General features: G+C 38.8%; 2 protein-coding genes across 2 annotated transcripts; one reads left to right on the top strand and one right to left on the bottom strand.

Moving 5' to 3' along the window:
- The first annotated feature begins 1193 nt into the window (after positions 1 to 1193).
- On the top strand, positions 1194 to 11421 carry LOC134673766 (large ribosomal subunit protein uL30). The gene is made up of 7 exons (XM_063531788.1): positions 1194 to 1296; positions 1952 to 2099; positions 2983 to 3102; positions 4137 to 4226; positions 5455 to 5598; positions 5900 to 6052; positions 11261 to 11421. The coding sequence occupies exons 2-7, from the start codon at positions 1956 to 1958 to the stop codon at positions 11399 to 11401; spliced, it is 792 nt and encodes a 263-aa protein (XP_063387858.1). The 5' UTR covers positions 1194 to 1296; positions 1952 to 1955; the 3' UTR covers positions 11402 to 11421.
- Positions 11422 to 11837: 416 nt separating this feature from the next.
- LOC134673763 (proteasome subunit beta type-5-like) lies at positions 11838 to 21615 on the bottom strand. The gene is made up of 6 exons (XM_063531784.1): positions 21385 to 21615; positions 21201 to 21302; positions 20312 to 20411; positions 18656 to 18849; positions 17973 to 18111; positions 11838 to 12113 (listed from the first exon to the last, which is right to left on the bottom strand). The coding sequence occupies exons 1-6, from the start codon at positions 21526 to 21528 to the stop codon at positions 11950 to 11952; spliced, it is 843 nt and encodes a 280-aa protein (XP_063387854.1). The 5' UTR covers positions 21529 to 21615; the 3' UTR covers positions 11838 to 11949.
- Positions 21616 to 25854: the final 4239 nt, after the last annotated feature.

Raw genomic sequence — 25854 nt, 5'->3', positions numbered from 1 at the left:
ACAGGTTCAATTTTGTTTGGGGGTCACAGTTCTTACTTAACGTAATCCACTTTTCTGCAAGTAGAAAAACATTATGCCATAATGAAAGTATGCTGCAGGATGATTATGGTACATAAAAATATACTAAACCAAAGTCTGCAAAAGTAATATTCTGTTAATATGCTGCAAAGTAATACTTATGCCTAGTTATCATTCTACTAAAAGTGTTTCTGCGATACATACATATTATGCGAAGTGTATTTCTGACAAACAATATTATGCCAGAAGAGGGGAACCCATCACAATGTATTTCAACTTAGAACTAGTAAAAAAAAGCGTTGATGAGCCATATTGAACCACACTTGTAAGAAAACAAAGTTGAGATTTGCTTAATCATTTTGTTGCGTTGTGGTAGTTTCGGTGGTGAGCTGGTAATTTTGTAATAATAAGTGTAATACTTACTGCTGTGACACAACCAATTGCCGTTTGTTTCTTTTATATTTATAGTGATTCATCGTAATTATCACTCAAATAATAATTATTTTCTAGGACGCAACTCAAAAACTTAATTTAAAACGTGTGCTATATAGTGATTATATGCTCTTTGGCCACATCTCAAAAGGGCCGTCAGGTTCACGTGCGAACGCCGCGGGAGTGGCAAGTGGCTGTATTGCAGGGAATCGTCTGACAATTTATGGTCAAATGCATAAGGCCACTTGTGAGAAAAAGGCTCTTAAAGACCTTTTTTGCTATGGCTCTCGAAATAAGGTCGTAAATTGAACAATTTTGAATACGAATCTGCAATAATCCAGAAAATTAAAATTTTTGAATTGTGGCCGTATAGCAGGCACACGGCGATAAGTTGGTTAGGATATCCGTATATAGATAGTCAAGCAAATCTTCAGTAGAAAAAGGCGGCAAATTAAAAAAAATGTAGGCGCGAAGGTTTATTGTACCATAGAAAATTTGAATTTCGCGCCTTTTTCTACTGACTAGATTTGCTTAGCCAGCTATAGTTGGTGAAGCAAATCTTGTCAGTAGAAAATGGCGCGAAATTAAAATTTTCTATGAGGCGATATCCCTTCCCGCCTACATTTTTCAAATTTGCCGCCTTTTTCTACTGTCAAGATCTGCTTGACCAAGAATATATTTCATTAATAAATTAAGGTCTACTCGAACTGACTTGTCTATAATGTTGCCATACAAAAAATATAGTTTCAAAATGGCCGACGCAAGAAATCTATCTTGTCTATGATTTCTGATCTGTCTTTCTTTTGATAATTTGACACACGTGCCGCGTGGAGTTTTACTTCGCAGGTTGTTAAATATTTATTAATTTAGTAATTAATCGAGTAAATTATAATCCTATAATCTTTAGAAAGTAATCAGCAGTGCCTGTTTATACATTAAATAATGTGTAATCGTTGAAAAGTGCCCTAAAACGTCGTTGGATTATGCGGATGGATGACATGCCGCCTCACTGGGAACAACTTATTTTTTAAGATTTTAGTTTTGAAATTTATGCCGTACTTACTTTTACAGCGTCCTCTGTTATTTATATTCTAGTAATATGTAATTGTATGCCTAACTTGGATGCTATCATGAAATGCACAACATAATTCAACCTAACCTAAAAACAATGTTGTCACGCCAAGAGCACGATTATACTTTATCGAACTATCATTGCATAAATATTACGGAAAATAAGCATTATATGTGAACATAGTTCGTTTTCAGATCCTAAATGTTATTATTTAGTATGTTTCATCGTATCATAAAGATACCCTCAGTTCTATGCTTATAAATGACTGAAATCAGATTTTAAACACGATTATTTTGTATTAGCTGTTTCAAACGTTACCGTGCCAGGCAGCCATGTCTAGCCTAGTTCTTATCAGTCATTTTTGTCAGCAGTTTTCATTCTGTAAACACCTATCACCACATGAAATTCCATAAGTCCATAATGTTTTAGCACGATGGTTGCCATGACACAGAAGAAGGCTGCGGCCGAGAAGAAGCCCGTGAAGGGCAAGGAGGACAGCAAGAAGCTGCCCGCCGTCCCTGAGTCCGTGCTCAAGCACCGTAAGAGGAGGGACGCTCAACGCGCTAGACGTGTACAGGTACATACAGATAAGACATATTGTAATTTAACCTAAAATATGTCAGCTGGCATAGGTCATTCTTGTGTTTTGTGTTCCAAATTTCAACAAGTCAATTTTTCTGAGTTTAGACTGCTTACAAGTTACAGGCCAATCATTGTTATAACCATTACATGGTTACCACCATAGCCGAATTTCAGCTACACTGTAGAAACCCTGTAGAAACCTGCCCGTTAGTGCATTTATATTTTTTATTTTATTGGTATTCAGGATAACAACAGCCGTAAATATAACTAAGACATATTAATGCTTACATAAAAATAAGGCCAATAACAGTCATCCATTTATAATGATTAAAAATAACAAAGAAAAGGAAACAACGAGAATGTACAATACACACAAATGCTCAATACGCTAGAAATACTTTAAACCGGTTGTAAAATGTATAAGTAATCTAGTTAAAAATACCTACTTCTGATACAAAACAAAACCATGACATTGCATTAGTTGTAAATCAGACACCAGCAGACATTCACAAAAACCATACCATGTGTACCATAATATATCCAGATCTGAACATGCAATCATTATAAATTTGCACAAATATATATTTCAAATTGATAATAATTTAAAGTATTAATCTAACATAAATTTTTGCATAAATATCAAATCAAAATTGCATTAACAATGTATTCATGTCAAGTTTAAAGTAGAACTTATTCGTTCTCTCGCTTTCGATTTGATATTACAGATGTATTGAATAATGTTTACATGATGATACACAATTTAAAGGCATAGTTCATCTGATAATGATGCTGTCAATCTTCTAATCTGATTCCTATCCATATTGATACCAAACCGTACCTTAACCATCCATATCCATAAGGCTCAAATTTGTATGCAGGTCACGATCAAGAGGCGTTCAGTGGCCATCAAGAAGAAGAAGGAGATCTTCAAGAGGGCAGAACAGTATGTTAAGGAATACCGCATCAGGGAGCGCGATGAGATCAGGCTAGCCAGACAGGTACATAATATATAATCCTTTGAACGCTTTATGCCAATAAAAACGTCACTTACACGCAAGATCACAGGCGCAAGTGAGCTAGTATAATCCTTACTTGAAAGTGTGAAACTTTGACAGCATACATAAAGGCCTGTCTCCATATTGCGCGGCAAACTATTGGCTTGATCAGATCGAGTTGGCTCGCGAGCCAACCCGGTATCCATTGCGCGCGGCTGCCTCGCGAGCCAATGTTCGACAGTTTGCCGCGCGATGTGGAGACAGGCCTTAACACAAGTGCTCATGGTGCTGTGGACACAACTAGTTATGACCTCTTTAGGTGTTCTAAAAGGTTAAAAGGAATACATACTCACCTACCTGTGCCCATAATGTCTGTATAGAAGTTGTTGTTGTTGATGGTTACTTTGTTAAAGGGCCATTTGTAGAAGAGTGTTTTGGGAGCGGGTCAGTTTGTGTTTTCAATGTTTTCATTATGCACTTTTAACTGTACTTAAAAATCCTGGAAACACGTAGTGAAAAATGTACAGAATTCCATTAAAAATGTAACATAAAATTACGTATTTTGTATAGTAACAATTCATTAATCCATGCTCAAAAAATTGTGATTTGAACAAATAACTTGTCATTTTGAAAGAAAGTTAAAATTTTATTTAAACATTTTTGTGGATTGGATTCTTTTCCCTCGCCGTTCAATTTTGCTCCGCACGAGCCGGGTGCACTTGTGTGTAGTTCGGCACTTTGGAGCAGACAGTGATTTGAGCGCCCCTATGGTGCTCCGCTCATGCGGTGTCAACTTTCCTAGCGCTCGTACAATTATATTATCAACTACACGTGCAAAATTAAGTAAGGCTTTATTCCCTAACCTCTAGCCATCCATACATCAAACCGTGCCAAGTAAAATGAAATTTTGATTTTGTCATCACAAAGTTCAAATTAAAATGGGATCAGGAGACCTTTTTATAGGTCTCTGGGCGGCTAGAGGCAAGAAACGATAGCCCAAAACAATCAACTGACAATGTGGTACCTTTTTGTTGCAGGCGCGCAACCGCGGCAACTACTACGTGCCCGGAGAGGCCAAGCTCGCCTTCGTCATCCGTATCCGCGGTATCAACCAGGTTTCCCCCAAGGTCAGTACACTATCTTTACTCTCAACTTTCAAATTCGTTTTTTTTAGCATTAGAAAAAACTCCGCAGAAGCAAGCGTGCAGTTTTTATCACGCTCGTTAATTGTTAATAATTATTGAATTATCTAATGTAGCATGGTCAATACATATAATTTACTTCAAATTGTTACTGCTAAAAGTGCCAGATTTAGAACCACAAGCGAACTTCTGAGAAGTTCTTTCTAATGCTAAAAAACGGACTATAGGTAAATGAACTCAACATTTGACTCAAAAAAAAAGAACTAAAACACCTAAATTAAGCTGTGTTTGCATGTTCCAGATGCTAAAATGACAGTTTAATTGGCCAATTTAATTACCTATTCATCCTGCTTTTAGTAAGATAGATTGGTCAAATTCCATAGAAAAGAATGTGTCATTTCATTGAGTATCATATCAACATTTAGTTTTTATCGGTCTTCTCCTTTGACTAAAGTTCGTTTTTTTTAGCATTAGAAATAAGGTAAACAATCTTGATGTGTCTTTTAATTGAAAAACACATTTTTAATAAGTTACGCCAAATATGTGACAATTATGAATCTAATGCGATCATTTATATTCTTCTGCTTTCATAAATGATAGTTATTGGTTTTTCAATTAAAAGACATGCCAAAATCGCTTACCTTCTTCCAAGTTCTTTCTAATGCTAAAAAAACGAACTATAGTCAAACTCATATTTTTATCTGGGATATAAAGTCTATTCAAAATGCGCTCCGCACGAGCCTCCTCCATTCTGTGTGGAGGTGGCACATTGGCAGCGCAGAGCGATTCGAGCGCCCCTATAGTGTCCTGCGATATGCGGTGGCAACTTTCCTAGCACTCAAACATTTTATATTCTTATCTACTTAACTGTTATTTTATAATAGAAATAAAATATGTTTCCAATTGGAAATGCAACGCGTCTGTAATATCTCGTCCTGAGGATACTATTTTTTTACAGTTTAATGAGACTTCCAATTGAAGTATGTGCTCTGTGAATGAAAAGCCAAAAATTACCGCCATAATTTCATAGAAGTTTGACGTTTAAAATAAAACTTGCACAGTCGAAATGTCGCTGTCGCTAGTATCAAAATCGCCGCCAACTAAGCTTGGTCTAACTCTAACGTAGAACACAGAGACAACATGATAGTGATATTTGATTGTGTATGTGGTTTAACGTGATGGAATATAAGCAACAAACTTTTCAACTGCACAGGTCCGCAAAGTCCTGCAGCTGTTCAGACTGCGTCAGATCAACAACGGCGTGTTCGTGCGGCTCAACAAGGCCACCGTCAACATGATGCGCATCGCGGAGCCCTACATCACCTGGGGATACCCCAACCTTAAGAGTGTCCGAGAGGTAAAATTCCTTAAAAACATCTATATTTAAAGTAATAAGAATAAAGCGCAAAATCTAAATAATAAAATAGTGAGAAAATATTCTGATAGATGGCACGTCTACCGCGAAAATCGAAATTCGCAAATTGTGGGGATCTTTCTCTTTTACTCCAGGGAAGGCGTAATTAGAGTGACAGAGAAAGATGCCCGCAATTTGCGAACTACTATTTTCGCGGTTATAGCCCTCACTTGACTAGTAGTCAAATACCCTATTGGATAGGTGCAATACCACCCTCATTCTAACTATAAAATGTTGTCACCAGCTGATCTACAAGCGCGGGTTCGCCAAGATCAACGGTCAGCGCGTGCCCATCACCAGCAACAAGATCATCGAGGACAAACTCGGCAAGAACAACAACATCATCTGCGTCGAGGACCTCATCCACGAGATCTTCACCGTCGGTGACAAGTTCAAGGTAACCAACCACCGGAGACATCACTCATCTTCCTTAAACTCTAGCCACCCAGACGTCAAATCTCGCCAAGCAAAATGAAATTTTATTTTGTCAACACAAAGTTCAAATTAGAATGGAAGAGGGGATCTTTTCATAGGTCTCTGGGCGGCTAGGTTAAGAGCATATAAGCAAATAAAGAGTGGTAACTCCATACATCAGTTTTCATACCAAAACGCGCGTTATTTCGTAGTAGACATCTAATATATTCCTCTTTGGGTATCAAACTATCAACATAATTGAAAATATTTTGACACAATTTGTGTATATCACCCTGACTTGCCCCTTCGGTTGAAGTCTTTTCGAATTTTTAATTTTCATAAAAGAGGAGCATTTAATGAGTTGTATGTAATTTATTTTTTCGCTCCTAATACTTATGATAAATAAAAATGGTCGGACGGACAGACAGATAGACGTACGAAAAACCCTAGAAATCGATACGGCCCAGCTAGATCATATTGTGTAAACATACTTTCTATTCTGTTTCTATAATTTCAATATCCAAAGAGGAAATTGGGGCTAGAAATCGATACGGCCCAGCTAGATCATATTGTGTAAACATACTTTCTATTCTGTTTCTATAATTTCAATATCCAAAGAGGAAATTGGGGAAACGTTTTAATGGGGAATGCAATCGTCCCCTTTCCTTGTAAGAGTGTGCGCTCCGCACGAGCCGCCTGCATCGGTATGTAGCTTGGCATTTTGGAGCGCAGAGCACCCGAGCGCCCCTATGGAGCCCCGCCACATGCGGAGTTTACTTTCCTAGCGTTCGAACATTCAAAATATTTTTTATTTTATTTTTTTATTTTTTTTTATTTTTTATTTCCACACTTACAACTATTTTTACAGGTAAACCTAAGACAATAGTGTAACTATTAACAAAAATCTAAAGTATGTCATTTCGTCTATAACATAATATATACAATGCTGATATTGTGAATTCATTCAAAGAACATGAGAATATGTCAATATTTTCCGCTATTATATTGAGGATCCGCACAGTGCGCGTCAGTGGCGCCAGCCCTAGCAGGTTGGTGCGCCCGCGCGGCTCGGCCAGCAGTCGCGGCCGACATCGGCGCCACACATACCTATCGGGTACATAGACACACACGTAACTTAATACCTGACTATTGTACAATTTGCCCCTGAGTAGCTTAAAAATATATGTTACCAGGCATAGTTCCCTGCGCACCCGTAGCTCGTTGTACCCTACCATGCCAAGCACAAATAAAGTCGGATACATTAAGGGGTAGAAAGGGTATACCCCGTATTTCCGCCAGTACAAAAAACGAACAAACTTGTTCTGGATACGCTCCACCATTAAGTTATATTTCGCTTCATGGGGTGCCCAGATCACTGCGTTGCACTCAAGCCCACTGCGGACTAATGCATTGTATAAGGCGATAATAGCGCCAATATTTGTAAAACCATGGGACCGCCGAAGCACAAAACCCAACATTCTATAGGCTTTTTTACAGATATTGACGATATGATCCCTAAACCTCAGATCAGCAGTAAATTTAACTCCCAAGTCTTTAACTTCTGTCACTCTATTTAAGATCTCCGAGTCAATTTGGTAGTCATGTACAATGGGGCCTCGCGCTCGAGTGAATGTAATAGTCACGCATTTGGAAGTATTAAAATACAACTTATTAGCTTTACTCCATGAAACTACACTATCTATGTCACTCTGTAATTTAGCACAATCCGAAATATTTTTAATAGGTAAATATATCTTTAGATCATCCGCAAAAAGCAGGCAAGCCGAATTTTTGATAACCTGAGGCAAGTCATTGACCATTACTATAAATTCCAATGGACCAAGGTTACTTCCTTGACTTACGCCAGATCTCACAGCATAAGACTCAGACCTGAATCCCGCGTACTCAACATACTGTCGTCTGTCAGTCATGTAACTCGTAAAAAAATTTAGTAAATGAGGGGTAAAGCCGACGCCAGCTAATTTTCTTAGCAGCATATCATTATCAACGACATCAAACGCTTTTACTGGAGTCAGTTATGTAACGCTGCCATACATGACCCAAAAATTTTTTATTAAGCTATGAGCTTCATCACATCTGATATTTGAGTAATTCTAAGCATTTCTAGCCTGAAGTGGGGGGGAGGGTGGGGTACAAAGACGGCCGCCATCCGTCATCTTTAAAAAAAATCTACTTTGATCCTGGTGGGTACTAGGGCAAGTTTGGTATCATTTTCGTATAAACCAAAGACGTAGAATTCATTGCTGATATTTGTTTTTTCAATTTCATAGTAATTTTACAAGAAAAACGTAAAAAGGTGAAAAATTTGGTTGGAGATTTTTGCTACGCGGAGCCGAAACTACAAAAGATAGAAAGTTGAAATTTGCACACTAGATTACATTTATAAAGTGTACAAGAGATAAGAAGCGATTTTGAGAAATTCAACCCCTAAGGGGGTTAAAAAGGGGATGAAAGTTTGTATGGGGTTCAAGTTTTATTTTAAGCTAGGAATTTGAAACTTCGTAAAACGATATATTATTAAAATACAAGAAAACTAATTTCAGCGTTTTTGAAAATTCATCCCCTAAGGTGGTAAAAAAGGAGTTGTAAGTTTGTATGAATATCAAAAAAATTTTCGAACGCGGGACTTGAATCTTTGTATTTGGGGATATTATTAAAAGACAGGAAAAGTAATTTCAGCGTTTTGTAAAATTCATCCCCTAACAGGGTTAAAAAGGGGTTGAAAGTTTGAATCCATTACAAATCCGAGTAGACACACATTTCTTATTGGCTCCCAGGCTTGAAATGCTTAGAATTACTCAAGGAACATATGTGATGAAGCTCATAGCTTAATAAAAAATTTTTGGGTCAACTTTATAACTGCTTCCGCTATTTACGGAAATCAAAATAAGCGGCGTCAACCTGCCCCCCACTATCCACTTCCGGTATAATTTGGGCCACGTAACTAAGCAAGTTGCTAGTTGTACTACAACCCGGCCGAAAACCGTGCTGCGCATCGGACAGCTGACCCCGCAATTGGTTATAAATAATATTATGCAACGCGGATTCAAATGCTTTAGCGGGGGTAGACAAGACTGCGACCGGCCTGTATCCCTCAACCCCTATACTTCCCCCTCCTTTCGGAACTGGAACTACACGGGTTGTTTTCCACAAGTCTGGAAAAGTTTCCTTCTCTAAGCATATATTGTAAACGTGCAGTAGCGGTTCGCCTAACACATAACGACAATCTCTAAATATAAACGCGGGGATGCCGTCAGGTCCGGCCGACCGCTTCGGTTTAAGGTTTGCAAGTGCACGCATAACATCAGCCAGATGTAACTTTTCAACATGTACGCGCGCCGAGTTGAACGTGCATTCCGCCTCCGTCACCGCTGCGGTTACGTTAAGTTTAGCCGGAGTGTCACTATACACGCTTTGAAAGAACTTTGCGAACTCACTTGCACCCCTTTTTCCACCGATAACTACCCCATCCTTAGACAGCTTTTGAGTATTGCCATGTTTAGTTTTTGATTTAACATAGTTCCAAAAAGCTTTTGGGTCCTCTTTTAAATGTGTTTGAACACGGTCCTGATACTGTGAATAGGCTAATTGAATCATAGTTTTAACCCGTGCCCTACTTTCCGCGAACTTTAGGTAATTATCTCGGGAACCGGTAGCTTTATATTTTTTATGAAGAGAAGCTTTATACTTTATTTCTTGAATTATTTCGGCGTTATACCATTCGGGATAGATGTACCTCGATGCAATACGTCTATTAGTTTTTTTAGGTACACAGTCGGTAATAACGGCATTTACGTTTGAATAAAAATACTGTAAACTTTCTTCTGCATTATTTAATCTATAAATCGGTGTCCAGTCAATAGACGCTAATGCTGCGTATAATCGTGGATAGTCCGCCTTAGCCAAATTCCACTTTTGATGACAGTGCTGACTATCTGTATCGGTATCCTTATCGGCCTCTTGCCCGCCCCCGCGCACCGCGGTTCCCCCCAACGAAACTAACACCTCTAGTGGCGGATGGTACAAGTCAACCGGGACCAGTTCCTCCGACGCAGCGCGCACTATAACGGATTCCCCTAACGAAGTTAATACTAAATCGAGCTGACGATTATTACAATTTAATATTTCATTTCTCTGAATGAATCCACAATATGTCAGAAAATATTCAAAATCATATCTATCTATCAACCCGCAGTATCTATTATAAAATAATATATGTTAATGTGGTTCAGTGAAGGGGACGGACTGAAAATCAGCGCTGCGCAGGGAATTTGTAACGAAATGACTGACGCAGCGTATGCTGAGCCCGTTCCTTTTGCCGCACAATTTTTATTTTTAGTTATTACCTATATTTGTAACCTGAATGCTTTGTGTGTTGCAATAAAAGGCTTCTTATTCTTATTCTATCTAATACCTTTAAACGACCAATGTATATATATTTCGAGGACCTCGGAAACGGCACTAAAGATTTCGATGAAATTTGCTATATGGAGATTTATGGGCGCGATAAATCGATCTAGGTCTTTTCTCTGGGAAAACGCGCATTTTTGAGTTTTTATATGTTTTCCGAGCAAAGCTCGGTCTGCCAGATATTAGAGTTGAAAGGGGAGTTGCCAGCCAAAAATCGACTCGTAGTTTCCTTTGATTCTTAATAAAGTGCAGACGTTAATTCGTCGACGAATTTCATTTATTGACACGCTACTTTCTATCTCTATCGCACGCGCGTGTTTATATTGCTGTTCCGCCCATGACGCTGGAGGTCTATGCCACTGTTTGAGCGGGTCAGCAATATAATTACATACGTGCGTGCGATAGAGATAACAACTGGCGGATTAATATACGAAATTCTTTGTGCTGAATGTGTTATGTATTGAGAGTCAATTTTTAGGTTTCCGTACCCGAAGGGTAAAAACTGGACCCTATTAATAAGACTTCGCTGTCCGTCTGTCTGTCACCATGCTGTAACCCGAGATCCGTGATAGCTAGATAATTGAAATTTTCACAGATGATGTATTTCTGTTGCCTCTTTAACAAGAAATACTAAAAACAAAATCCTCCTCCCATATAACGTGATTTTTGTCGCTTTTCGCGTAATGGTACGGAACCCTTCGTGCGCGAGTCCGACTCGCACTTGGCCGGTTTTGTTACTAATTTTGTTTGTGTCCCACAGTACGCCAGCAACTTCCTGTGGCCCTTCAAACTGAACAACCCGACCGGCGGCTGGCGCAAGAAGACCATCCATTACGTCGACGGCGGCGACTTCGGAAACCGAGAGGACAAGATCAACGAACTCTTGAGGAAAATGGTCTAAATAAATACTTATTCTAAGTAGTTTTTGGTTTTCTTGTCCCTTGCTCCTTTTTAGGTTTAGGGTAAAAACCCTGTTACAGAATAAATAATAGTACTACCGTCAGGCGTGTCTCACTCTGCGATTTCGTCGCTTTGCTACAGGTAGCTAAAAGTACATCCGTTCGACCCCAATTTTGGGGTTTGCCATAAGCATAAGATCAGCACAGATATGCTGTGCTGATCGTGACAGACGCGTTTTGTTAGAGAGTGAGTCTTCCGTACCTAGTACTATTATTTATTCTGTGCTACCGTATAGAAAGGGAACTTCCTACAATACTGTATTGGGGGTTGAATAAAACTAGCAATATAATTAAAAATCCCAAATTTATTACTCCTTTGAAAATAGAGTTTCGAGCACCTTTTAAACTGTATTGGGAGGTTGAATAAAACTAGCAATATGATTAAAAATCTTAATTTATTACTCCTTTGAAAGAGTTTCGAGCATCTCTCTGTGGACCTTGTAGTATTGGGGGGTTGAATAAAACAAGCAATATAATAAAAAATCCCAATTTATTCCTTAAGCCCCTTCTCGGCCTGATACTTGTAGTGCAGCTCGGAGCAGTCCTCGTTGGAGATGTTGACCCAGCCGTCCTGGTTCATGTGGTACACCCGGATGATGCCGCCGGAGTACGCGTCGCGGTGCGTCGCGTGGTAGATCGCGCGCCGGCCGAGCTCTGGCGAATAATTATAGCTGGTCAAGCAAATCTTGTCAGTAAAAAAAGGCGCGAAATTCAAATTTTCTATGGGACGATATACCTTCGCGCCTACATTTTTCAAATTTGCCGCCTTTTTCTACTGACAAGATCTGCTTGACCAAGTATATTTCTTATTTTATTTCGAAGTGGGGTCATCCATTAAATACAACACACGTTTAGGGGGGGGGGGTCAAGAAAATGTGACATGTTGTGTCAGGGGGGAGGGGGAGTCACAAACTAAGTGACGTCACTTTAACTTATTTAATTCGCTATGCAGTTAAATAACAAATTTTTGTACCAATAACGATTTTCGTTCCTAATCAGTTTTGGGTTATAAAATTACTAATATTTCTTTTTTTTTAAATTTCTAAAAATATTAATAATAGGACTCATTTCTAGGTTCGAAATGAGTGCGCGTGCAAGTCAATGGAATTATTAAATTGTTTTAAAATAATAAACAAGTACGATTATGACCATGTCTGTTTCTTAAATCCAGTTTGTTTACTCTGAAATCAAGCAATGTTACTATCCGGTATCCGGCCGGATAGTAAAATAATGGCCGAATACCGGATAGTAACCGAATATTCGGTTCATCTCTAGTAAGGACCCTTTTCTTTAGACAGTTTGGTATTCCACCTGTCCAATTTCTTGGTCCAATGTGCATTGCGTCTCACTCTCTGACTAAGCAAAATTTGAGACGCAAATACACATTCGACAAAGAAATTGGACAGGTGGAATACCACCCTTATGCAGCATATAGACCCTTCTCTAAAGGAAACCCATATAACCATTCCAGTCGCAGAATCATCAAAGTCGTAACTAAATGTCAGATGTGTCGTAACAGAGTCCACACAATGTGTCTAGAATTGTTTCGAAACAAAGTGTCGTCGCCGTGTGTACACTTTTCCGTAACAAGGTGTCGACACATTTGTGTGCACTTTGCGTGCGGTTTGCGACTAAATCTGACAGCAAATTTGTGACAGCAAATGTCAATATAAAATACCTCTTGAAAACCAAGGTTTGTCAAACTACTATTAGTGTCTCGTGTGCTCGTAAGTAATTCTAGTAAGTCATCATGGGCGATGCAAATGATAATAATCGACCAAAACCATATAAACACCCAACACCCGTCAACCTTTTACAGAAAAGTTTTTAAAGAAATGCAATAAGCTACTTACGTCAGCCAACGAATGCTCAAAAAAGTTGTAGAGGGAAATGCTCGGAACACAATTATTGACACTGTAACTTGGTTTGGACAAGTTAGGAGGTGAACATATCAAAAGTCCCCGGCCGTAGCCCTTGAGCGGGGGGAAGAGAGGGGGCTTTGAATGTCCCATTTTCCGGTTTTTCGATTATATCTCGGAAACTATGCATCTTAGCGACATGGCCACTTATACAAAATGAAAGTTAATTTAATTTGTTACAAATTTATTCAGTCAATTTTTTCGATATGTTGAATAGTTTTTGAGATATCCGCTCTTGAAAGTTTATTTAGGGCTCTCAATTTTATCTTGATATATCTACATCAGTGAAGGTGCTAGGCCGTGTATGGTATCGTTTTCGTATAAATCTGGGTTGCTGAATCCATTTAAGGTATCACATTGAAACCATTCCACAAAATTAAAAAAATCTTTTTAGGGTTCCGTACCTCAAAAGCAATAAACGGAATCTTGCGTCTGTATGTCTGTCTGTCTGAATACACAAAATAGTTCTTTACCTATAGATGACAGGAAAACCTATTAGAAATGTGCAGTCAAGCGCGAGTCGGACTTAATGTACGGAACCCTTAATACGCGAGTCCGACTCGCACTTGGTCGGTTTTTTTTAAACTCCTCTTGACGCTTAACCGCTGAACCGATTTCGTTGAAATTTGGTATAGAAATAGTTTGCGTCCCGGAACAGGACATAGGATAGATCTTATAATCAAAATCATCTTTTGAAGGTGTGAAAAGTGGCGTGGAAATTTGTACGGGAAATCAATAACCGCTGAACCGATTTATATTAAATTTGGGATGGTCTACATCTTTGAATTAGTTAAAAATGATAAAAAAAAACATGACTTCAAACCTAAACTTAAACAGTATTAACTTCAAGAAGTCAATTCTGAATTCCTCCCTACACCTCATTTCACACCTTTGAAGGATGATTTTTGAGATAACTTATTATGTCCTGTCTCGGGACTCAAAATATATGTGTACTAAATTTAAATTAAAACTGTTCAGCAGTTTAAGCGTGAAGAGGAGTTTAAAAGAAAGTAAGTTTATATGTTTTTACTTAGGAATGGTGTCAATGTGATACCATAACTAAATTTGGTACTGCGAATTTATACGAAAACGATACCAAACATGGCCTCGTAGCTTTACTGTTGTAGAAGTCAAAATAAAATTGAGAGCCCTAAATTCTTATTACTTGACCAAACTTATGTAGAAGGAAAAGGAAAAATAAAAGTCTTCGGCAGGAATACAAGACACAAATATAATTTTATTTTTGCGTTACTATTTCAATCATCAAATATAAACATACCTTGATTATATTATTCTAGTGAGATCCTCACAGATAAACAAAAACATTTACTTAAAAAATTACAAGGTCGAAATGTCACGGAACTTGTGAGAGTAATACGTGAAAAATAAAAACTTTTATGACAAAAAAATCTGGACACAATTTAAGAAGCATCCTATTGCGTCGAGGAATCATCTGTATTTTTGCTTGTTTCATTACCTCCTCGCTTCTTTTTTTGTCATTTGTATTCTGTAGCAATTTGTTAATCTGAAAATAAAGATAACTTGCGTCGTCACGGATGTCGATTTATAGGTTTTAGGGAGTGCAGAATTCGAAAACGATGATCATTTTATAATCCAAGATGGCCGCTACGTATTTTGTCATAAAAGTCGTCATGAATATCGTTTTATAGGTTTTAGGAAGTGCCGATTTCGAAAATGATGACCAGTTTGGAATCCAAGATGTGTGCCGTGCACTTTGTCTTAAAAGTCGTCATGGATATCGTTTTATAGGTTTTAGGGAGTGCAGAATTCGAAAATGATGACCATTTTGGATTCCAAGATGTCTGCCGTGCACTTTGTCATATAAGCCGTCATAGCTGTTGATTTATAGGTATTAGGAAGAGCAGATTTCGAAAATGATGACCATGCCCAACAAAACGACATCCATGTCGACTTTTAACATAGTGCATGGCCGCCATCTTGGATTCCAAAATAGTTATTATTTTCGAAATCTGCGCTCCCTAAAACCTATAAAACGACAGCCATAACGACTTTAATGACATACTGCATGGCCGCCATTTTGGATTCCAAAATGGTCATCATTTTCGAAATCAGGGCCCCCTAAAACCTATAAAACGACACCCATGACAACTTTTATGACATAGTGCGTGGCCGCCATTTTGGATTGCAAAATGGTCATCGTTTTCGAAATCTGCGCCCCCTAAAACCTATAAAACAACACCCATGATGACTTTTATGACATAGTGCATGGCCACCATTTTGGAATCCAAAATGGTCATCATTTTCTAAATCTGCGCCCCCCAAAACCTATAAAACGACACCCATGACAACTTTTATGACAGTGCATGGCCGCCATTTTGGATTTCAAAATGGTCATCATTTTCTAAATCGGGGCCCCCTAAAACCTATAAAACGACATCCATGACGACTTTTATGACATAGTGCATGGCCGCCATTTTGGAATCGAAAATGGTTATCGTTTTAGAAATCTGCGCCCCCCAAAACCTATAAAACGACACCCATGACGACTTTCATGACATAGTGCATGGCCGCCATTCTGGATTCCAAAATGGTCATCATTTTCGAAAGCGGGGCCCCCTAAAACCTATAAAACGACATCCATGACGACTTTTATAACATAGTGCATGGCCGCTATTTTGGAATCCAAAATAGTCATCGTTTTCGAAATCTGCGCCCCCTAAAAACTATAAAACGACACCCATGACGACTTTTCTGACATAGTGCATGGCCACCATTTTGGAATCCAAAATGGTCATCATTTTCTAAATCTGCGCCCCCCAAAACCTATAAAACGACATCCATGACGACTTTTATGACATAGTGCATGGCCGCCATTTTGGAATCGAAAATGGTTATCGTTTTCGAAATCTGCGCCCCCCAAAACCTATAAAACGACACCCATGACGACTTTTATGACATAGTGCATGGCCGCCATTTTGGATTTCAAAATGGTCATCATTTTCTAAATCGGGGCCCCCTAAAACCCATAAAACGACATCCATGACGACTTTTATGACATAGTGCATGGCCGCCATTTTGGAATCGAAAATGGTTATCGTTTTCGAAATCTGCGCCCCCCAAAACCTATAAAACGACACCCATGACGACTTTTATGACATAGTGCATGGCCGCCATTCTGGATTCCAAAATGGTCATCATTTTCGAAGGCGGGGCCCCCTAAAACCTATAAAACGACATCCATGACGACTTTTATGACATAGTGCATGGCCGCCATCTTGGAAGCCAAATTGGTCATCGTTTTCGAAATCTGCGCCCCTTAAAACCTATAAAACGACACCCATGACGACTTTTATGACATAGTGCATGGCCGCCATTTTGGATTTCAAAATGGTTATCATTTTCTAAATCGGGGACCCCTAAAACGTATAAAACGACACCCATGACGACTTTTATGACATAGTGCATGGCCGCCATCTTGGAATCCAAAATGGTCATCATTTTCGAAATCGGCACTCCCTAAAACTTATAAATCGACACCCATCTCGACTTTTATGACAAAGTGTTTGGCTACCATCTGCATGCAAGACATTTCTATTATTTTTACGTACAAAAATGGCCCCCTGTCAACTTCCAACCGAGATTTAATCGATAATTTATTCGATTAATGTTCAGATTAATTCAATTTCAATCTATGTTAGGTCGACTAAACTAATCGTGATTAAAATTTGAGGATTAACTTTTTTTATTCCATTAATTAGTCGAATAAACAGTTAATCTATTAAGTCCCATCTCTGACCACGTCATTTTTACACTTTGAGAATATCTGAAAACAAATGAACACAAGGAGCCATTTTGCAAATCCAGTAACTTTGTTATTACTTTTGACAGCGCGTGTCATGTGTCTACACAGAGTCGACACAAAGTCGAAACATTTGCGACTACTTTGTGACTGCAATATTTCTCAGCCTTAAACCATATTTATACATCATAATTAACAAGTTTCGTAGTATGTAAAGCATTATTTCTGTTATTTAAGTATAGTATACGCATCGAAGTACTAAAAATGCATCAAATAATATATTTATGAACACAAGCACTGAGAAGTAAACAATTTCATTTCCGGCTAAACTAAAACAATGTGGTGGCGCGTTGATTATATTACACTTAGTTTATCAAATCACTCGAGCAGTTTAGTTCCCCATGATAATTTAAGTCCTATTGTAATATAAATGCAAACAATATATAATTACGTCTTGTAATCCGTTTTAGAGATGGCGTATTAATGTCACTTATTTTTATTTAACTATTTTTCCATCTGACAGTTTCCATTTGACAGGAACAAAATGAACGAATGAACGAATGATTTTGGCATAAAGTAGTCGCAAACCCGAAACAATGTGTGCACACGGCGACCACACTTTATGTCACTTTGTGTCATGTGTCGACCCTTCCCCATTTCTGGTAACTGTGTCGACACGGCGACGACTCTGCGACTGGAATTGTGACCGAAACAGACGGTGTCGACACAAGATGTGTCTACACCGCGTCGTAACGGCGACTGGAAATGGTTGTATGGGAAGGCACATATAGTCTGGGTCATATGGAATAGTACCTTGCGCTTCCACATCGCTGAGGTCCCAATGATACCCCGAGTCGAGCACACCGAACGCGTAGACGGAGCCCGAGCCCACGGAGAACACCTTGCCGGCGGTGCGGGTGCCTTCACTGTCCACATAGTACAGTTGGGGGCCCTGTGGAAAGATGACAACTTAGCGCTACTTGCACCATCCCACTAACCCGGGGTTAACCGGTTAAACCTGGAGTTACCATGGTTACCAGTACAATTTGACACTGTGTTAACAGTTTTACCGGTTAACCCTGGGTTAGTGGGATGGTGAAAGTGGCCCTTAGAGGTTAAGCCAAATCAGAGCAAACTCGGGTCCATTCGGTTCAGCATTGCTCCGAACAATTATTAGGGTTGACACAACTTGACTTCCCTTTGCGTGCGCGACCACAGATAAGATCACTTGAATTTTGGCAACCCTAAATAGCCGAAAGGGATAGTGCCATATCGCTGGCCCAATATTACAGGGTTCTATGTTACATTTTCAAGATAGTTGAAATTCAACTTAATGTCACTGTGACAATGTTCAAATTTCAGTTCGATAAAAGTGAAACATAGAACTCTGTAATATTGGGCCAGCAATATATTAGAAAGGGCTAGCATGAGTCCCTGAATCGCTGTCAAACTTGTTTGTACGGTAGTACTATTATTTATTCTGTGGTGAGACTTACCCTCTTGTCGTAGCCAGCCAGCATCATGCCCATGCTGAGCCCCATGCCCTTATAGTTGTACACCATGTTGGCCATGAGCTTGCTGGCGGCGGCCACGGAGATCCTCTCGCGGTTGCGCAGCTCGTACAGACGGCACTGTTTGGCCAGCACCCGGTCCCAGTACACACAGTCGGCGGCGCCTCCGGCCAGCGTACCTGATTAATAAATACTTAATAAGAAAGACATCACACAACATCACATCACATCATCAGACATCATCACATCATCTGGGACATCAGTCAGCCGCGACCACGACCAGTGAAACCTGTGTCGAAACGTCGGTAAATCAAGGTAATTGAATATAATTCGCGTTAGACCCGTCTATAATGTGAGTTAATATTAATAAGAAAGGTAGAGGAAAACCTCATAAACAATGGGCAGACGACATCATACAACTGGCTTGAAAGAACTGGATGGAAACAGCAAAAAACAGAGAGAAATGGAAGGGTAAAGAGGAGGCTTTCACCCCCTGCTGGGTGTGTCATCAGTGCAATCAAAAGTGCATAAAGCACTGAGTAAATAAAGCTATAATAATATGTGTATCCCTTGCTTTTAGATTAAATTGTCTTAAAGGGCCTTTGCGCTGTTGGCTTCGGCCCCACGTACGTCTCCCAAAGGTCTGGGACCCCATGGTCCCGAGATATGGAAAAGACAATAATAATAATAAAATATCTGGGAGACCGAGCTTTGCTCGGAAAACATAAAAACCGGGCAAGTGCGAGTCGGACTCGCGCACGAAGGGTTCCGTACCATAAAGCACAAAAAAAAACGGAAAAAATGCAAAAAGAAAATGGTCACCCATCCAAGTACTGACCACGCCCGACGTTGCTTAACTTTGGTCAAAAACCGGGCAAGTGCGAGTCGGACTCGCGCACGAAGGGTTCCGTACCACAATGCAAAAAAAAAAACAAAAAAGCAAAAAAAAACGGTCACCCATCCAAGTACTGACCCCTCCCGACGTTGCTTAACTTTGGTCAAAAATCACGTTTGTTGTATGGGAGCCCCATTTAAATCTTTATTTTATTCTGTTTTTAGTATTTGTTGTTATAGCGGCAACAGAAATACATCATCTGTGAAAATTTCAACTGTCTAGCTATCACGGTTCGTGAGATACAGCCTGGTGACAGACGGACGGACGGACGGACAGCGAAGTCTTAGTAATAGGGTCCCGTTTTACCCTTTGGGTACGGAACCCTAAAAATCACATTTGCTGTATGGGAGCCCCACTTTAAATCTTTATTTTATTCTGTTTTTAGTATTTGTTGTTATAGCGGCAACAGAAATACATCATCTGTGAAAATTTCAACTGTCTAGCTATCACGGTTCGTGAGATACAGCTTGGTGACAGACAGACGGACGGACGGACGGACGGACAGCGAAGTCTTAGTAATAGGGTCCCGTTTTACCCTTTGGGTACGGAACCCTAAAAACTCAAAAATTCGCCTTTTCCCAGAGATATGAACTAGCGAATTTCATCGAAATCGTTAAAGCCGTTTCTGAGATGCCCTGGCCTCTGGGAAAAAGCGCATTTTGAGTTTTTATGTTTTCCGCGAGCAAAGCTTGATCTTCCAGGTACTAATATTAATGGCAGCTATGAAAAATACTAAAAATATTTACCTAGCAAGTAGTCATTGATCTCCACAATCTTCTTCATGGTCTGAGAGCCGATGAACTGGCCACCGGTGGCTCGGGAGTCCACGGCCAGCAGCACTCCGCCCTATTCATATACATCAGTTACATCGTAATCAAATTTAGATCAATTTAAAGTTAAATTTATTTTGTTTATCATTATTGGCAAGTTAAAACCTATACTTCATCAAAGTTCTATAATAAGTCTTTAAAAATGTATCCAATTTGTTAGCTTCTGCCCTCAGAATAATCGCTGAGATGCCTGAACATTTTTGAATTTTAGTTCTATAGTTTGTTAAAAAAATGTAGTATGTATTTTTATTGTGCTGTCAACCAAAATAGACTGTTCTGGCTCAGTATTCAGTATGGCCAAATTCAAATAGTATTCATCTCATGTATCATTAATATTGCTACAAATAGAACTGCACAGATTTTTTACTAAAAGTCTAAAGCATATAAAATTGTCCTTTAGTAAAAAAAGACAATTGATGATTTGACAGTTTTCTTTACTAAGAAAGTGTCAATTCATCTAGTTAATACTAATCAGGAAACTTTATATGGGGCGGGACTGTTTTATTACAGATATGACTTCTTGGGTCCATCACTAGACCAGAAGCAGTATCATGGTCACATTTTTATCACTTGTCATCCAATGCGTCACTTTCACACTTACATATTTGTTAGAACGTGACAGGCATGGTGACAAATGATAAAGAGCCGACCATCATAGCCCTACAGATTTAAGACAAAAATACTTCATTATTTGTCCTACACAAGATGTCAGCTAAATTGGAATATAGGGGTAACATGAAACTTGTAGGATTTGATAAAAACTTAAAAGACAGATAAATATGATAGGATAGTTTTAAAATCTCACCTTATAGCGGAAACCCAGAGTGGTGGTACCGTGGTCAAAGTTGATTTTGATTTCACGTCCAGTCTCATCTTTTCGGTTGAAGCTAGCTAGCGTCTGTGCAGGCTGAAAACATTATAATTCAAGTTTTAGTTTTGAAGTACATAATAATAACATAAATACATGATTTTCGGCAAGATAACCTTACGTTTGGGAACGGCGGGGCTGCGAGCTGAGCGCTGGCGAAGAAGTTGCCTGTGTATCCAATAACATCGTTTTGGAAGGAAGCGAGCGAGTCAGCGGGCCTCAAATTGATTTTGTCATCTAAACGGCATAATGTTTCGAGAGCCATTGTAAATTTATTGTAATAAAGTAAACTATTGATGATGACAAGCGAAAACTTTGCTTTTACGTTTAGTTAGTTTGACAGCTTGCAGCTTCAGTGTTGCCAAGTGTTGCAATTTAAAAGTAAGAACAAAGAACAAAACGTGCCAGTTAAATACAGGAACAAGATAGGGAACGGTTTTAAAATTATTTAAGGAAAAATGTATTAATAAAACAATCCAATAGTCTGTTACAAAGTAGTAGTATCTTTTTATCTATAAATATTAAAATATATAATTATGAATTACATCCTCCTGTGACAGATAGCGCCATCTGTGGTAATATTTGTCTAAAATTTGGTTACTCTACTACACAATAGATGACTCTAGTAGTGGCCATTTTATAAGTCACTCCTTAACTCCGCTACTCAACAACAGATGGCCTGAAAAGGTGTAAATCAGACTGTATAAATTGATCTTTTTTTACAAAAACTCAAACCAGGCGCCAAATGTTACCAAATTACAAGTTGTAAATCGATTCTCACAAAACAATAAGGCGTTACAGCCGCATTAAACCCATAAACGTGATCGCTTGTTTCCACGGCAAAAATAAGACCATTTTCGAGAAATCGTTTGAGAGCAATAAAACGAATACAAAGTATATATCTAATAATGGTGGTTACAACCTATCATTACACTATGAGTCAGAATAAACCGATATAATCTTATTGGCGGTTTGATTCGGAACGGGCTAAACTCTGTCATTATAGGCATCGGAGATGTGCGATAGACCGTAGTTTATTATATCGGCTCTGATAAAAATATCTCTATAATTTATTCGTTAGATGAACATTATAGTCTGTTTTTTTTAGCATTAGAAAAAACTTCGCAGAAGTAAACTTGTGGTTCCAAATCCGGCACTTTTAGCGGTAATAATTTGAAGTAAATTATATGTATTGACCATGCTACATTAGAAAATTCAATAATTATTAACAATTAAAGAGCCTGATAAAAACTGCACGCTTGCTTCTGTGGAGTTCTTTCTAATGCTAAAAAAAACGAACTATAAGTTTACATTTTTATTATTACAAGTTGTCATTAATCACTACTCCTTATAAAACAAAGTCCTCCAACGCGTCTGTCTGTTTGTGTGTATGTACAGTCCCCATCAGATATATCGGAGCGGCCAAGGCGCTCACAAATATCCGAACACGCCTCTATTGTCAAGGAGTTAGAGTGCGTGTTCAGATATTTTTGAGCACCTCGGCCGCTCCAATATATCTGATGGCGACTGTATGTTCGCGATAAACTCAAAAACTACGGAACGAATTTTCATGCGGTTTTCACCTATCAATAAAACTTAAGGTTTTGTGAAACCTGTGCGAAGCCGGAGCGGGTCACTAAGTAGTTTGTAATAAAATCGTGGCGACGGCGGCGGCTGTTGCGATGACTGCTGCCAGTGGGGAGACACTCCATTCGGCTCAGCATTGTTCCGAGCAATTATTAGGGTTGGCACTACTTGACGTCCCTTTGCGTGCACGACCACAAATAAGATAATTACTTGAATTTTGACCACCCCTATAATAGTCGAAACTCGAAAGGGATAGCGCCATAAGTTAGAAAGGGATGATTCGACCCTGAACCGCTGTCGCACTCGCAACTTATTCCTTTGTAATAAGGCGAAAAATGTAAACATATCTTTGACGTCGGCTGTAGAACTTTGCTCTCTAACCCCCAGTACTGAATTGCGAGAAAAGGCATTAAAATTAAATATGTATTAGGATATTTAAGTTTTAAAGCAGTAATCGGTGCAATGCAGTCGCATCTGGAATTTAACCTTAAGTAAATGACGAACCTAATCCCGCATCAATCTGTGACAAGCAATAATATGTAATCATGTAATTAGGGCCACCACACATGCCTTTTTTTTTTCTTTATATGGGCTTGAGGGCCACACATGCCTTATTAACATACACACACGACACTGCTGCTACCATGAGGTTACCAATATCGGGATAAACAATATACCATAATATTTTTTATTAAGACTGTATGGTTGACTATGTAGTATTTTTAAAACCTGATATTTTTATCAAATTACATTTACTAGGTAACTAAAAATATATTCTGATAGAAACAAAGAAAGGAATAAACAAACATAATAAAACTTACAAAACTATAGATAAAAAATTTATAGGTCATAAACATCATCATGTCATCAAGACATTTTTATAGGTCCTGTTGGTTGGGGTAAAATTAAAATACATAATATATGTTTGTTATGTCCCAATTTTTCAATTTTACATACCTAATAATCTTATTAGGTAATATATGTTTGTTATGTCCCAATTTTTCAATTTTACATACCTAATCTTATTAGGTAATACTTATTAGTTGAAAATTTACGTGGAAATTCACCGGTCATCTTGCTGAATTTTAATTATATTTTTGCTATTCCTGAAAGATTGTTTAAAAACGTGCTGAGTTTTTAACCGACATAAAAAAGGAGGAGGTTATCTTATCTACCTTTTATTAGATCGCAACGGGGATAGCCCTAAAGGTGCCAAAAACTTATACTCCCTTATTCATAAACGTCTCAAGTTAGCAATCCGATAATAATCGTTTGTCCCTTTCCACCACGCCAATACGTCGGAAAGGGACAAACAATTATTATCGGCTTGTCAAGTTTAGTAAACGTTTATGAATAAGGGGGATGGTCATTAGACAAAGTACGTAATAAATAATTCTAGTGAACCTAACCGTGAATCATTCAAATCTGAAGCACATAAAATTTAAACCTGGCAAAAATACTTTTTAGAGTTCCGTACCCTAAGAGTAAAGTCACCAGGCTGTATCTCATGAACCGTGATAGCTATTAGCTAGACAGTTGAAATTTGCACAGATGATGTATTTCTGTTGCCACTATAACAACAAAGAATAAAATAAACATTTAAGTGGGGCTGGCATACAACAAACGTGATTTTATTTGCCGTTGTTTGCGTAATGGTAAGGAACCCTTCGTGCGCGAGTCCGACTCGCACTTGGCCGGTTTTTTAATGACATAAATTTATCATTCGACTGTATGTTGTAAATTGTATTGTATTTCTTGTAAAGTAAAATGTACTTATGCACTTGCACTGGCACGCTACGCAAGCTTGGTCACCGTACAAATACCAACAATCGCGTGACATGCCGGTCCTATGGGAACTGCGGAATAGCGCCTAAATCTGGAAGAATGCCTTAATTTGCGGCCGTCCTCACACCGAATAAAGTCCAAACTAGAGATGCAACGGATAGTTGTTTGGCCGAGTACCGGATACCGGATATTCGGCCTGACCATCGGCCGAATATCCGGTATCCGGCCGCCGAATATTCGGCCAGCGGAACTATACCTATATTTCGGTTATACAGGTGCGCATTCTGGAGATTTGACCTGGTTCCTAGTGGACGTTCGCGTGGACACATTTCTAGGTTCGAAATGAGTGCGCGTGCAAGTCAGTGGAATGTTTAAATTGTTTTAAAATAATAAACAAGTACCATTAAGATCAAGACTGTTCCTTAATCCAATTAGTTTACTCCGAAAGCAAGCAATTTTTACTATCCGGCATCCGGCCGGATATTAAAATCATGGCCGGATAGGCCGGATACCGAATAGTAACCGAATATCCGGTGCATCTCTAGTCCAGACAATCATTTGTTATTATCTATTTGGGTCAAACAGAAAACTGTGTTACGTCTTATTTTATCATAGTTCTCTAAATAAAAGGAGGACCTTTTCACGTGGATAAGGGTTAAATAAGAAAATTAACCTTTATAGCCCTTAACTCATGTGTATGTCTACAGGAAAGACGTAACACAGTTTTCTGTTTGACCCATTTATTTAATAAAACACAGAGGTAATCTTAAAAAAATAGTCATATCCCAGCAAAACTCAACAATGAGTTTGACCCCCTTATTCATAAATGCGCTACAAACCTATTAGCTAATAATCGTTTGTTCTTCTTTATCTGTCATGTTGACACATATATTTGTAAGAAAAGGATAAAATATAATTTAACTAAATCAGGCCCGTAAAGTTTTATGAATAAGGGGGTACTTAAATCATCATCATAGGCCTTTCAGTCTATTGCAGACTATACAAACAGTGTCAGGCAGGGTGACAACGTTTTTCATGGCTGTATAAGCCAATACGGGAGCGGCAACCACGACCGCAAAACAGGCAGGTGTAGTGTGCCCGTGGCGAACAGCGTGGCGTTAAATACATCTATCTATCTTCCTGTGTCCTGACTGACTGACTGACTGATTCATCAACGCAGAGCCGAAACTACAAAAGCTAGAAAGTTGAAATTTGCACA

This window comes from Cydia fagiglandana, chromosome 19, assembly GCF_963556715.1.
Source record: "Cydia fagiglandana chromosome 19, ilCydFagi1.1, whole genome shotgun sequence".
Taxonomy (NCBI): domain Eukaryota; kingdom Metazoa; phylum Arthropoda; class Insecta; order Lepidoptera; family Tortricidae; genus Cydia; species Cydia fagiglandana.
This window is presented reverse-complemented; position numbering and strand designations above follow the sequence as displayed.